This window comes from Typopeltis vanoorti, chromosome 19 (genome assembly GCF_054136105.1).
Source record: "Typopeltis vanoorti isolate ZY-2024b chromosome 19, IOZ_Tvanoo_1.0, whole genome shotgun sequence".
Taxonomy (NCBI): domain Eukaryota; kingdom Metazoa; phylum Arthropoda; class Arachnida; order Uropygi; family Thelyphonidae; genus Typopeltis; species Typopeltis vanoorti.
The window spans coordinates 30679341-30695372 of NC_143567.1; the positions used below are offsets into that span (position 1 = coordinate 30679341).

Consider the following 16032-nt stretch of genomic DNA (forward strand, 5'->3'; position numbering starts at 1 on the left):
TGGAATCTCCATAGAGAGTCACTCTCGAATCATTCGTTACATCTTTCGTATGGCATCTTTCCTTCTACTCTTTTTCACTCTTTGAACTGTTCTATTTCACGCCTGCTGAGATGAACTGCATGCAATATGAAGTCTCTTGCCTCATCTTGCCTTCATCTCTTGCTCTGCTTTCATGTCCCAATCCAATATATATTCATGTCTGACATTTTCATGTAGTTTCATATTATGTCTCTGGATATTTTTGGTTGTGCAGCATCTGCAGCAGAATGGATATTCTGACAAGTAAATCCAAGGATAATTAATTGACTCATTTTTCTTCTCCTGAGAGATATTCTGATCGTGTAGTGGAAGTTGCTGAGTGAATGATTGACTTAACAGCAGTAGGCCTGGATGTATCCCAAGACATCATCATGGAAATACTATCTTGATGTGAAGAACTGGCAAAAGGTGAAACTGCAGCTCTAGGTAATACGAGTGAGACACCAGGTTCAATATCTTTTATCATACTTTGTGCAACTCGACAAGAAGTAGATAATGCAGGTGACACAGAACAAGGAACTAATATTTGGCCATCTCCACTTGACCCTGATTCTATGCTGTTTGAGTGAGTTTCAATTAACTCAACAGTATTAAGAATAGGCGTCGCATTCATTACTGGGATTAACATTGGATCTTGGAGCAAACTGTCAAAAGATGTTGTCACTGCCTGTGATTCCTCCATTTCTATTATTGCATCTTCACTTTGTTGTGATCTTTTTACCAACATTGGACTCTGTACAGATGGAAATAAGTTCTGAGTTGAACTAGGATATATATTTGAATGAGAAACAGAAATCTCATTTAATGGCTAATCAGTTTCTGACAATTCTGACCTTCCTTCACTAGTGAACGACATTATTGGCCTGTTGGTATCTTCTGGTGTGTCTAATTCGTTTATTTTTGATTGATGGCACATTGGTCTTCATGTCTTTAATATTAGAACCATGAAGATATCTACTCCGAGGTCTTCCTCTTAATTAACAGTGGCAATTCTGTGTGTGTGTTTTTTTTTTTTTTGGTTGCACCTCAGCAAGTAAAATGGCCTGGTTACTTGAGTCATGTTCACTCTTCTCCTGAATATCAATATTGGAAATATCCCAATCATCATACCTAGTCTTATCAATTTCCGACAATTTAATATTATCAATGTAATATATGGTATGTAATCTTTTCATCACAAAGTACAATTATCCTAAACACTTTGTCGCATTAAATTGAGAACCGTTATCCTTTGTCCATACTACCAATTTAGTTAAATCACCGTGCAGGATATCTCTATTACCTTCCCAGGTTTATGCAACTGAAGACTTCATCTGAAATCATTCTATGTATCATTAACATACAAATTAAACAGTAGCAGCCCTAATATAGTCTTCAGACACACCACTAGTTAGCCTTGTTCTCCTAGATTCCACTCCACCATATGCTACTATCTAGTGTCTGATTATCAGTTATATCTCCCTCCATCCATGCTGCTAGTTTCATACCATTCTGATTTGCTACTTATGTATTAGTTTTCTCATGTAGTATTCTTTCAAAAAACACTTTTGCAAAATTCAGCAATATCATGGTGTAACCATTTACAGAATTATGCTGCCCATCATGGAGTATCATATTCCTAAGCATACACTTTTCATTTCAATTGTTAGTGCCTTGACCATATTGTTTAATCTAAGTCTCAGCTCTGGGTTAGTCCAGAGGGCTGGAAAGAGGGGAAAATGGTTCCATTGCATAAAGGAGACGCCAAGACTGATGTAGCAAATTGCCGACCACTCCAGCATATCAGGAGTCATTGTCAAAATATTGGAGAAGTTGGTCAACAGCAAAATACAGAAATGGATATATGGAAATGGGATACTGTTATGGGAGTAGCATGGTTTTGAAGGGTACATAATGCCTCAGTTGTTACTTGCTCACATTTTATAATACAGTGACAGCTGAATTTGACAAGGGTAATGGGTTTACATGATACTGCTGGACTTTGAAAGGCCCTTGACAGGATACCACATGGAATTCTAATCAGTAAACTACAGCACATGGGGATGGATATAGGGTTGGTGAGATGGAGAGGAGGGTGGTTGATGGAGAGATATCAGAGATTGGTTTATTCAGGAGTAGTCCAAAAGAAAGCCTGTGACTAGTGGTGTGCTGCAGGGTTCTGTTCTTGGACCACTGCTATTTAATTTCTTCATTAATGATATAGGAAAGGATCTGAGAGGAACTGTTCAGTTATCTGCTGATGATGCAAAGTAAAGCAATAGTTAATAAACTTATATCCAGGAAATTTATGAAACCAGAGACTTGGGAGTGTTAGCGGATAGGGAGTGAAAGTTTAGGGGGGGCGCATAGCAAAAGTGACTAAAGCAGCTCATCAGATCACTTGGTTACTGATGGATACTTTGATGAGCAGAGACAAGCAGGTTGTTGTTCCTCTAGCCTTGATAAGACCCCATCTTCAAGAGGTGAGTGATCAAGATGGTAGCAGGTCTATGGAATGAACCTTACAAGAACAGGTTGAAGTTTTGTGGGTTACAGAAACTGGCTGATTGGTGGAAAAGGGGGGTGGTGATGATTGAGACATTCAAATTACTGAATTTTTTACAAGATTGATTCAGAGGAAGTTTTTCAGAATAGTGTGGGGATGAGAGAACTAGGGGCCATCCATGGAAACTGAGCAAGAGCGTGTTAGTAAGGATGTTAGAATTAGGTTTTTTACTTGGAGAGTGGTGAATGAGTGGAATAGGTTGCCAGAGTCTGTTGTGGGTGAAAGTTCAAAGCAAAGTATAATAGATACTGTGCATATTCTGAATAGTTCGTGACATGATGTTAAGGCCTCACTCGATAAGTCTAAGGACTTCCATGGAGTTTCCCATAATAATAATAATAATAATAATAATAATAATAATAATAATAATAATAATCCATTTCTGAATTCTACCTTTAATCAACACTTTCCCAAGAACCTGATCATCATTCCTGTTATACTAACTGGTCTGTAATTTGTTACTTTTTTTGTCTTGAATCCTCCTTTATGTCAAGAAACTATTTTATTCTCTTTTCACTCTCTTGAAACCTTGCTAAGTGTTGAAACTTAGATTAAACAGTGAAGTTAGAGGCACTGGCAGTTCTTTTGTGCATTCTCATAACATATGAACCAACATGCTATCCAATCCAACTACTGTATTCATGCTAATCTAGATAACACAATGTCTATCATACACTCCTGAAACTCACTCACTCACTAGGCTATCTTCACAACATTTACAATATATATATATACTCTGAACTTCAAATGCCTATTTACCATCATTCAAAAATTCCTTGCATCCTTCACTTTTTTCAAGGTATCTCCATCAACAGAACATGCACTCTCCTACCTGTGGATCCCAAATTTCAAACCTTACATTTAGCTACATTAAACGGAGGATCCATTCATTTTCCAATATTTCTAAATGCCATGAAGAGTCATACATCATCACTAAAACTAAGAACCCTGCTGTGATTCACATCATCATCTGCAAACAACTGAACATCTCTCTGTAATCTAGTGAGACAATAACTTTGACATAAAGATTAAATTGTAACTGTTCTAGTACTGAACCTTGTGGAACCCTATTTGTAATCTTCCTGTTCCCTGATACTGCTTCCCCATACACAACTCTGCTACATATTGGAAATTCTCCTATCTACCAAAAGTCTTCTAATCTAATCATCTATTCCTGTATACAAAACTTGTACACTGCAACTTAACTATCAATTTATCGTGTGCAGCATCCTATTATATGTCTTTTCAAAGTCCAGGAAAAAAAATGACTGTATCAAAGAAGCCTTGCTTCTTGCCAGCATCTTATCACTCTACTCATATGATTACACAAGACATGATATTCAAATCACTGTATCTGTGATATTTGTTTCAACCCTTCCTAATGCAAATAACTGCATATCCCCATCCAGTATCTCCCAATGTATTTCACCTTTCCTTCTAGACATTGCCTCTCCCTACACATCACGCAGGTATATATCAGACAACCAGTCTCCCATTAGCAAACGTCTGCTACAGATGATATCAAGCTAAGAGTCTTTCACATCTTAAAACAGAGCCAACAATAAAACTTAAAAGTTTAAGTTTCACTGTTGTATATTGTGACTGACAGAAGAGTATCTATGAACTGCCATTACTCTTAAATTATTTATATATATATATATGAGTTATCCTGCTTCTTTTCAAAATCCTAGGTCCATCCATGTGTGGAACACTCCTCCTGTTATTGGGAATATTTCAGCCATTGGAGAAACTTGCTTAAAAATCCCAAATTAGTCAACAAAATGATGGTTATGAATGAAATTAATCAATTTAAGTGAATCAATATTGATTCATTTAACTCCCACTTCCCAATACACAATACTGAATTTATGCTATATACATCTTCAGCAGATACTTCTGCAAGCATTGCTTATCTGAACTCTATAATTCTGCATCTTCTTCAAAATCACTTCAGGCATCCATTATTATTATTATTATTATTACAAACCTTCACAGAGGCTAAAGATTCATTGTGAAATTATACCCCTGAGAAATGGATGTTTGTGGAGATCTTCAGATGGATGAATTAAATTAAAGATGCCAAAAAATTATGATATTCTTGTTTCATCCTTTACCCAAGTGTAAACAAATAGAAATTGCATCTGAATTATCTTCACAACTAGTGTCTACCTTGTGTATTTGTATACAGGCTGTGATTTCACATTACTTGCCTTAGTATTCCATAATGCAGAGCACGCATCTCTTCAGGTGTGTATAATGCTATGCATTCTGGGAAAGACCACTACCCAGACTGATTTTTGATCTTTACTGAGCTACTGTTAAAGTGCAAGGGTACTTCTCCAAAAACTGAGTGATTTACACTCGGTCACTATATATCTATAAATCTCTATAATCTCTAGGTCACTATAAATCTCACTGAGTGACCGAAAAAGATCATTACTAAATTCATCAAACTCTCATCAGTGGGAGTCAGACCCAGAAGAGACACCAAGGTTGAAGTAATATATATGTCATATAATTCTCACATACAAGTAGTGAAAAGTTATAACACCTTATAAAATACACTGGATTAGAGTTACTTGTTGAAAGTGTTTTCTCTTGGTTATAAATTAAATTGAAGATGCCAAGAAATTATATTCTTGTTTCATCCTTGATCCAAGTGTAACCAAACAAAGTCATGAAGATAATTCACATGCATACTTTGTTTGCTTACGCTTAGATCAAGGATGAAACAAGAATATAATTTCTTCGCATCTTCAATTTAATTGACAACCAACATTTAGATAGATGACTTGCAGCATCCTGTGCAAGTCCATCTGTCTATAGGTTTCCACAAACATCCATTTCTCAGTGGTATTCAAATCACAACTTGTTATTTGCAAAGCAAATTCAAGGTATGTCATCAATCCAATCACCTCTCCGTATCAGCAAGCTTCTGTTTTTATTATTCATTCATCTACTTCTCATTCAATCATACTGCTTCTGTCCTATGAAACATACTTTGCAAAAACTCAATTTGCAATTGTTTAAAAGCACCATCAATTATTTTCTCTTTTCTGTTTGACTCTTGATTTAGCCATAGTACTAACACACTTCAAGTTTTCAGATTGGGTGGAATAGAAAGATAAATTTAAATTCCTAGAACGTCTTTATTTTATGACTCACACTTTTATATGTAAATCTTCATTTACTTCTTTGAAAAAATATGCAGATATTCTGTTCTCTTTATGTATATACCTTGTATATTTATACATTGACATTAAACTTCTTTTCTTTAGCTGAAGAGTGTGGATTTAATAAAGGCTTACATTATTAGAATAAAAGAAGTTCAGACAGTAATAAATGCTGTTGTTGATCAGCGATTTCAAGAAGCTCTAGAAGATGCAAGAAAAGTTGATGAATTAATTTCTTCTCATGAGAAACCAGAAGAACTATCTAAAGACCAACCATTTTTAGGAATTCCATTTACTACTAAAGAGGCAATTGGTGTTAAAGGCAAGTGTTTTTTTTTTAATATATACATATATTTTGTTGTTGTTGTTGTTGTTGCTGCTTTGTTTACTTTAAAACATTTATTAAATCTTCTATCCTATCTTGTGGTACAGGAAATGAGATCAGGTATTCATTTTGAATACTTCGATTATAGTCATTAATGTGGAATTAATTTTTTATGAGATTACTTTTAATGGATATTTCATAAACTAATTCGTGTATAAAGAATATTGTTTTTCATTTTTCACAAATTCTAGACAGGCATGGCATATTTGGCATCATCTTATGGAAGGAACAGAAAGCTTTAGTATATTGGATTTGGTAATATTCTCACAGGATATGGTTGTGAATGAGGAATCAACACTGCCAGCAATTAAAGACAGTGATCATGAGATACTGATTTAGAAAGCAGTCTATCAGGGGATAGTACACATCCTGAGAGAATGTATGTGGAACTCTAAGCTGAATGATTATTGAAAGCTCCAAATTCAGTTAACATCAGTTCCATGGAATGATGAGTTTTAGGGAAAACAGGTTACGGCACATCTTATATAAACAATGTACAACTGCTTACTAAGAGTTATGTGAATAAATAGAGTAAGAGCGAAATGATAAAAGAGAAATTAGCAAGTTATTATTAGAAGTTATTATGGAATTATTAATATATGGGTATATTATTATCATTATTACCCTAAGACCCCACGAAATCAAACACATCTAGGAGGTCTTTTGTCATACACACACAGCTCATCATACTGCACCTTAAACACACTCAAATTCTCTGCAAACACCACCCTCTCAGGCAAGGCATTCCAATCATTCACAACTCTACATGCAAAAAACCTGCTCCTCATTCCCTTGCTCACATCCTCCTTATACAGCTTCAAGGGATGACCTCTGGTTCTCCCCTAATCTTCCACCGTTTTCTGTAAAATCTTTTCAACATTGATCCCATAACAACCCCTTACTAACTTGTAGGTCTCTATCATACCACCTGTCTTCCTCCTATCCCAGACTCTGTAAATTGCATATTCTCAACCTTTTCTCATATTTGACATTCTAGAGATCAGAAACTACCTTAGTCAGTCGCCTCTAACCCCTTTTCAACATCTCTTCATCCTTTTGAAAACCATGTGATCAAATCTGTGCACAGTAGTCCATGTGTGGCATAATCAGAGCCTTATACAATGGAACAAGAATCTCCTTATTTCCAGAAGTCAGTGTCCTCCTCATCATTTCCAGTATTCATTATGTTGTCCTCACAATTTTGGCAATGTGTCCCCTAAATTTCAGATCCTTATCCACTATCATTCCAAGATCTCTTATTTCCTCCACCTCCAACAATATATCCACACCAAGCATAAATTCTACATCTCAACTTTGTTTCCCAAATTTTAAAACCTTACATTTTGCAACATGGAACTAGCATCCCCATTCCTGTGCTCATTCACTCAATCTATTCAAGTCTACTTGTAAGGCCACAACATCTTCTGTTTCTTCATAGTTCATCCCAACTTTGCATCATCTGAAAAGAACTGAATATCCCCTTCCAAATCTTTGCCAATATCATTAACATACAGGTTAAACAGCAATGATCCTAAAACAGATTCCTGAGGTAAACCACTAGTGATTTTCTTCTTCTGGAATATTGCTCCACCATACACAACTCACTGATACCTTTCAGATAGCCAGTCTCCGATCCAATGCACTAATCTAATATCCAACCCCATCCACTCTAGTTGGACTATTAACTTATCATGCAGTAATCTATCAGAAGCCTTTGCAAAATCTAAGTATACTATTGTGTATCCCTTCCCTCTGTCCAATGAAGCTGTCACCTTATTGCAACAAGCAAGTAGACTACCAAAACACGACCTCAAGAAAACCATGCTTCCATCAAAGATAATGGAAGCACGGATCTACCAAAGGAAGGCTATGTTCCAGCAGTCCACCCACCCACCCATCACAATAAGGTGAATGCTCCATCATCTGCTGATGATTCAGATGATGATCCAAATTTGGATCCTAGTTTTCACCAGCTTCTCCTGACAACACTTGACATACAGATAGGCCTACAATTTGATGCTTGAGTTCTATCACCTCCCTTATGAAGGGCACAATCTTGCCCTCCTTCCACTCATTTGGAACTTGATCCAGTGCAAGACTCATATTAAAAAATTTGTCAAGGCAGATGCCAACTCCCTGGAACATTCCTTCAGAATACATGGTGATATATTATTGAGTCCCACAGCCTTATGAACATCAAGTTTGCTCAATTCCCCATATACCTCTTGCTCACTTACAATCGGTCTCTCCTCCCCATCATCAACTGCTCTCAGACTCCATGATCTCACTTTCACAAGAATGAAAGACCTTTATGAACTGCTCATTAAGTTTCACCACTATATCTTCCACAGCAGTTGTTCTTATACTATTTTCTCCAATTAATGTCATCCTTACATAATCTTTTTTTTTTTTTGCTGACTTTCTATAATGTTGTCATTTCATTTATTATGGCCAAGCACATTGAATATAGGATTATTACAAGTGATCTTGACACTCGTCAATATGTATAAAAAAAATTGCCATTAAGGCGTTCTCTTCATAAGAATTCATATGAATATTGTATCACTCTGCACACCTACCCTGATTCTTTTTCCATTTCATCAGTTACCAGGACTGGTAAATGATAACCATAATTTTTAACAGCACTTTAATAGTATTATCTCCCACCTCCATAAGAATACAAAACAAACTAATGAATACATTGTCTAGCGATATTTTATTGGACTCACACTATCAATGTAAACAGGATCATGACAGACATAATTATCTAAAGTTAGTAAGTTGAAGTAAGTCTGTAATTTAGATAGAAAGGAATTTTAAACAGAAAAAAAATGTCACTGTTATAGCAAGCAGACATATTATTATTATTATTATTATTATTATTATTATTATTATTAGACACCTCCAAGGAGTCCATAGACTCATCGAGAGAGGGCACCTGCTCTACAACTCTGTCTCCACCACTCAATCCACCAACTGATCACAACTACACCAACGCCATCTACCACTGACGACCACCACTAGTTTTTCCACAGACAAACACAAACATTCATGCCCACGGCAGGATTCGAACCTGCAGCCTTTTGGCTGGAGAGCGGATACGCTAACCACTTGGCGAGCCAGGCTGGTTATAGTGAGATGGAATATATATAGTGAGATGGAATGCGTGATCAACATCAGAAATCATGTACATAAATATATTCATGATATTCACTGTGGTAAAGTAAGCACCCTCTTGAAAATTATTATGGAGGAGATATAAGGTAGTTGATAGTTATCAGATCCATGAGGAATATAGCATGTTAGCTAGAATAAAGAGGAAAATACATTATGAGAGAATTTCCTTGAATTTTTTGTGGCAAGCAACAGAAACAACATAATTACAGAAGAGTGATGCTGGTGGATTGCAATATTGATATTAGGTCATCCATGACAAAGGATGTAGTGGAATTATTTAATGAGAACTTTTTAAGTATATATCATATTGGCAAGAATGATGCTGTACAACATCCAGAAGGGAAATAACACTAGAAGAACAACTACAAGTCATTGAATTAGAAGTGTGCATGTGACATGTTGAGTGGGCTAAATGTTAATAAGACTGTAGGAATGGATAACATATCACCATGCATTTTTAGTAAATGTGTAAAAGAGTTAGTAGTACTCTTTCTCTTGCTATGTAATAGTAACATAAGGAGGATCTCTAAGAAGTGTAAAGAAAGAAAAATAATACATCTGCACAAAAGTAGTGCAATCATTGAAGTTTTCATTTGTAGATTAGTATGTATATTTGCAATGGTAGTTAAGGTATTGGAGAGATTAGTTAAAAATAGAATTAAGAATTACAGGCAGACTGGCCATAGGACACAGGATTTATAGACAGAGCTATCTTGTCATCCAAACATGATTCAACCCCTAAATGCAAAGAAACCACTCCTTACTTTCTTGTTCACAAATTCCTTTCATAACTTCCAGGGATGGCTTCTTGTCATTGCTTCTCTCCTCTCCCTGTTTTACCAAACAAAAGAACTCTCCAATGTCAACCCTGTAACTACATCTCAACACTTTAAAAGTCTCAATCATATCATCTTTCCTTCTTCTATCTGAACTCTGCAGTCCACATTCCCTCGGCCTATCCTCATACCTAACATTGTACAGCACTGATATCATCGTTATCATTTGAACTCTTTCCACAGTTAATTTATCTCCTTCAAATCCTGGAGACCAAATTTGAGCACAAAAGTTCAGGTGAGGTCTGATCAGAGCTTTATACAATAGAATAATAATGCTTTTATCTCTGCAGGTCAGTGTCCTTTTTCAGTATTGCAATACTGCCGGCCTGCTTGGCCAAGTGGTTAGTGTATCCGCTCTCCAGTCAAAAGGTTGCAGGTTCGAATCCTGCCATGGGCATGGATGTTTGTGATTGTCTGTGAAAATAGTAGTGGTTATGGTGGACAGTAGATGGCGTTGGTGTAGATGAGGCAGTTTGTGGATGAGGTCGAGTGATGGAGACGGGGAGTTGTAAAGTAGGTGCCCTCCCTCGATGAGTCTTAGGACTCCCTGGAGGTGTCAAATAATAATAATAATCCCCTGGGTTACCTTCACCACCTTCGCAATATGTTCCCTGAATTCAGATTTCTATCCATCATCATTCCCAGATCCCCCCCCCCCCCCACTTCCTCCTGCACAGTTTCTCCAACAGGGTATGCACCCTCCCATCGATGTATCCCAAACTTCAAGACTTGACATTTTGCTGCATTCAACAGATACCCCCATTCATCTGCCTATCTGTACAATTTATTCAAGTCCTCTTGAAGAGCTGCCACATCTGCACTATTACTAATAACCCTTCCCAACTTCACATCATCTGCAAACAACTGAATATCCTCCTACAGTCCACTGACAATGTCATTGATATAAAGGTCAAACAATACAGCTCCCAGTACTGAGCTCTGTTGGATCCCACTTATAACCTTCTGTTTTTCTTGATACCACTCCTTCATACACAACTCTGATATCTATCAGGCAACCAATCCAATTCATTAACTTGACATCTAAACCCATATGCTGCAACTTAAATATCAGTTTGTCATGTGGCATCCTGTCAAATGCCTTTGCAAAATAAAAAAAAAAAGGCAAAATATGCCTTTCCCTCATCAACTGCTCTTGTTACTTTAGTAGAAAGTCAATTAATTTACTAAAACAATCCCTCATACACAACTCTCTGATACCTATCAGACAGCCACTCCCCAATCTAATTCACTAATCTGTCATCCAAACATATGTGCTGCAACTTAAATATCAGCTTATCACATACAATATCAGCTTATCATGCACCCTGTCAAATGCCTTTCTAGAATCCAAGAAAATGGCAGAATATGCTTTTCCTCTCATTAACTGCTCTTATCTACTTGGTTATAAAAGGCAATCAGGTTGCTAAAACAAGATTGCACATTAACAAACTCATGCTGACTCTCACAAATAACATTAACATTACCCTCATCTGCCCAAGGAGGTAAATTATCCCTCACTAATTTCTCCAAAATCTTAACAACTATTGATGTACTACAAACTGATCTATCATTCCACTACCATCCTTATGTAATGGCACTATCTTACCTTTCCCCCCCCCCCCTCCTCGGGTACCTTTCCCATGGCCAGACTCTCATTGAAAAGCCAGATCAATGGAGTTGTCAGTTCTTCAAAATCCATTGCAAAATCTCATCCAGTCCAATTGATTTATTGACATCCAAAGTACTCGGTAATTGATACCCACTCTGTTCTTGCACTTCTAAATCTCAAACTTATCCCATCCGTCTAGTATTAAAACCTACTTCTCCAGGATGAAATACCCCAATAAAGTGTTCATTGAATAACTCCACTATGTCCTTTGCATCAGTCACTCTATTCCCATTTTTATCTGAAAATGTCATTCTTCCACAATCAATTCTCCTCCTACTGGCCACATAACAAAAGAATTCCTTAGGATTTTCTTTGGATCTCAGGGCCAATCACTTCTCATATTCCAGTTTTGTGTTCCTTACCACTAGTCACTCTCCTGGCTGAGTCTTATATTCTTAAAGCATCTTATCTCCATCCCTCTCCTTATATCTCTTCCATAACCTCTTTTTTTTTTTTTTTTTACCTGTAGTTCCTGTTTGATATTGTTTGTCATTCACTTTACACCAAACTGGGTTCTCTTTTTCATTCACAGCATATAAGTGTCTAATCTTCCTCTAGTTGGTAAAAGTGACCATGAAGTGATCACTTTGCAGGGATGTACCATCTAGGTGGTGACACTGCAATGCCAGATGTGACATTGACTGATAAAAGAATAGAGGTTGATGAAATGGAGATGCTTAAAATATTGCAGAACCTCAATACGAACACAGCCATGGGATTAGATGGCATATCAGCACATGTGTTACGAGAATGTGCAAGGGAATTGCCCCTATGATTAAGGTCTTTAATTTAAGCCTCAGTAGGGGAAGGTGCCAGTAGAGTGGAAAGAGGGTAAAATAGTCTCATTGCATAAAGGAAACTTCAAGACAGAAGTAGCAAATTATAGGCCAGTCAGTATCTCAAGAGTGGTAGTTAAGGTATTGAAGAAATTTCCAATTTCTTCAATTTCTTCTTAAGGGATTGTTTCTTCTTAACAATCTTCATTCTTCTTCTTATATAAGGGATTTAAGAAAAAACAGTGTATATATATATAGATAGATAGACAGTAATCTTAAAAAAGAAGGATAGCAATCTAAAAATATAATAATTTTAAAATAGCACAATGAGGCCGATCTCTGTTCAGCATTAATCAAAAATTGTACAAAAATCAAAAAGTAGCAAATATAATTTATAAAAACGTTACCTAAACATTCAGACACAGAAGATGCTTGCTGTGATTGAAGTATGAAACAATCAGTCTGTAACTGATTGCAAGTTGTGTTGGTCTTTGCACATTCATGGCTCTATACGCCATTATTTGAATTGTATCATTGTATAATACTATAGGTCCATAAATCCAATACAGCCATCATTGGATCTCACAAATCCCAAAGCTGCTCCTGTTGACATTTATCTTCAAGAAAAAAGACAGAACTTATGCCATAATTATAAGAAAACCTGTATTCATATTGACATAGGGTGTATAGATTTACAATGGAGATAAAAAGTGCAAAATTTCAGTTATGGTATGATTCAACAGCACGAGAAGAGCAAAAAATAAAGAACTCCTCAAGTTTAAACCTTATGATACTTGCAACATAAAACAGTTGTCTCTTTTCACTAATTGTAGAAGACAGAATTCTGGCTATGAAATTATAAATATCGGTGCAATAAATGCGCAAGGTCTATCACAATATGCAAAAATATAAATGCCACATATCGATCAGATCAGGCCTCATATGGATTATTATGTACAGGTTTGGTCTAACATATCCTTATCACCATAGTTTTCATGGTGATAAGGATATGTTGGAAAGGATCCAGAGAAGCTTCACAAAGGTGGTCAGTGGTCTTTGGAATGTGGAGTATGAGAACAGATTGAGAGAATGTAAGTTGCAGAGACTTGTGAATAGGAGGAAGAAGGGAGGAGAGGAGATATGATTGAGACATATAAGCTAGTCAGGGGTTGTTACTGGATTGACATGGAAGAGATTTTTCATAGAATGGGAGGGGGGGGGTAGAACAAGAGGCCATTGCTGGAAACTATATAAGGAGGATGTGAGCAGAGGAGTAGGTTCTTTGAATGGAGAGTGGGTTGGTGAGTGTGCTGTGAATGTGAACACATTGAAACAGTTCAAAGCACAGTTGGATGTGCATTGTATGCAATAATGTATGCCTCCCACAATGAGTCTTTGACTCCATGGAGGTCAGATGTCAATAATAATAATAAATTACATTAAAATATTTAAGAGGCATTGAGTATGTCCCAGTAGTACTCTCTGATTAAAGGATTATGTGGAACTAAAGAGATAGTAAAAAGCTCAAGATACAAAGACAACTTTAGGCACTAGCATGGAACTAGATTAGGCAAAAAGGAAATCAATGCTGCTTGAGCAGCACTCAAGGAATATTCATGCAGAAGGTATTCCAAAGTTTTTGATATTAAAAGGAGTAGGTATAAAATGGATGATAGTGAGACGAGCAATATGAAAAAAAAAGCGAAATTATTATTATTATTACAGAAATCTCCATGGAGTCAGCAGACTTATTGTGGAGGTCCAGACTAGGAACATATCTGTCACAGTGAATCTTAAACTGAATTAGCTCTTAGCATTCAAAATGCCTTCTGGTGATGAATTTCACTTACTCACCACTTTTCTTGTAAAAAATCTACTCTTCCCATCCTTCTTCATCAGTTTACATAGCTTGCAGGAGTAGGTTCTTTGTCCTTTTCTACTCATTTTTAATATCCTCTGTATTAATCTGGTAAAATTCTCTCACTGACAAACTTTTGTACCATCATCTCTTTTCTCTCTATCCACCAAACTCTGCAATTTATGTTCCCTCAACTCTTCCCATAACCAATATTCCAGAGTCCTGAAACACACACACTGAAAAGTAGGTGACTAAATCTGGATGCACAGTCCATGAGTGATCTGAACAATGCTTTATTATTATTATTATTCAGGCCTCCACGGAGTCCAAAGACTCATCATGGGAGGTCCATCCTTCCACCCTCCATACAAAGAAACCCCTCCTCACCCTCTTGCAAACAGTTTCCTTTCATAACTTCCAGGGATGGCCTCTTGTCATCACTCCTTCCCGCTGTTCAACCAAGCGAAAGAACTCCCCAGTGTCAACCCTGAAACCACCTCTCAATGGTTTAAAAGTCTCAATCATATCACCTCACCTTCTTCTATTCACCAAACTCTGCAGTCCACATTCCCTCAGCCGATCCTCACAACTCATATGGCACAGTCCTGAAACCATCCCTGTTATCCGCCTCTGTACCTTTTCCACAGTTAATTTATCCTCTTCAAATCCCGGAGACCAGATCTGAGAACAATAGTCTAAGTGTGGTCTGACCAGAGACCCATACAACGGAATGATAACCCCTCTATCTCTGCAGGTCAGTTGCCAGAATATCATTAGTGCTTGGGAAATTGTGAAGGAATATTTGTTAGCAGCAATGGTAAGCTGTATCCCACGAGTGAAGAAGAGGACACAATTTGGAGTAAAGTGGATGACAAACAATATTAAACAGGAGCTACATGCGAAAAAGAGGTATAAGGAGACAGGTGAAGAGAAGATGCACAAAGAATATAAGACAAAGGCTAGAAGAGTGACTAGTATGGTAAGGAAGGCAAAACTGGAATATGAGAAAAGATTGGCCCTTAGATTCAAGGAAAATCCTAGGGAATTTTTTAGCTATGCGGCCAGTGGGAGGTGAAATGACTGTGGAAGAATGACATTGTGGGATAAAAATGGGAATAGAGCGACTGATGCAGAGGACATAGTGGAATTGTTCAATGAACATTCTATTGGAGTATTTCATCCTGGAGGAGTCAGTTTTAATGCTAGAGGGATTGGGCAGGTTCAAGGTTTAGAGATATAGGAAGAGAGTGTGTTCTACATACTGAGTACTCTGGATGTTAGTAAAGCTGTGGACTGGATGATATTTCACCACGAGTTTTGAAAGAATGTGCTAAGGAACTGACAGTGCCCTTGACCTGGCTTTTCAATGAAAGTCTGGCTGTGGGAAAGGTGCCCATGGAATGGGAGGAAGGTAAGATAATGCTATTGCATAAGGGCGGTAGCAGACTAGAAGTATCTATTTATAAGCCAGTTTGTGTGTCATCAGTAGTTAGTAAGATCTTGGAGAAAGTAGTGAGGGACCATATACAGCATTGGGCAGATGAGGGTAATGTTATCAGTGAGAGTCAGCATCG

The 16032-nt window shown here is 37.1% G+C and overlaps 1 protein-coding gene across 1 annotated transcript in view; it reads left to right on the plus strand.

Annotated features, from left to right (window-relative positions):
• LOC150095962 (fatty-acid amide hydrolase 2-like) overlaps positions 1–16032 on the plus strand; it is a 118026-nt gene that overhangs the window by 18943 nt on the left and 83051 nt on the right. The window contains exon 3 of the mRNA XM_090408965.1: positions 5863–6079. Coding sequence (XP_090265091.1) covers positions 5863–6079 — 217 coding nt within the window. The remainder of the gene's footprint in view (positions 1–5862; positions 6080–16032) is intronic.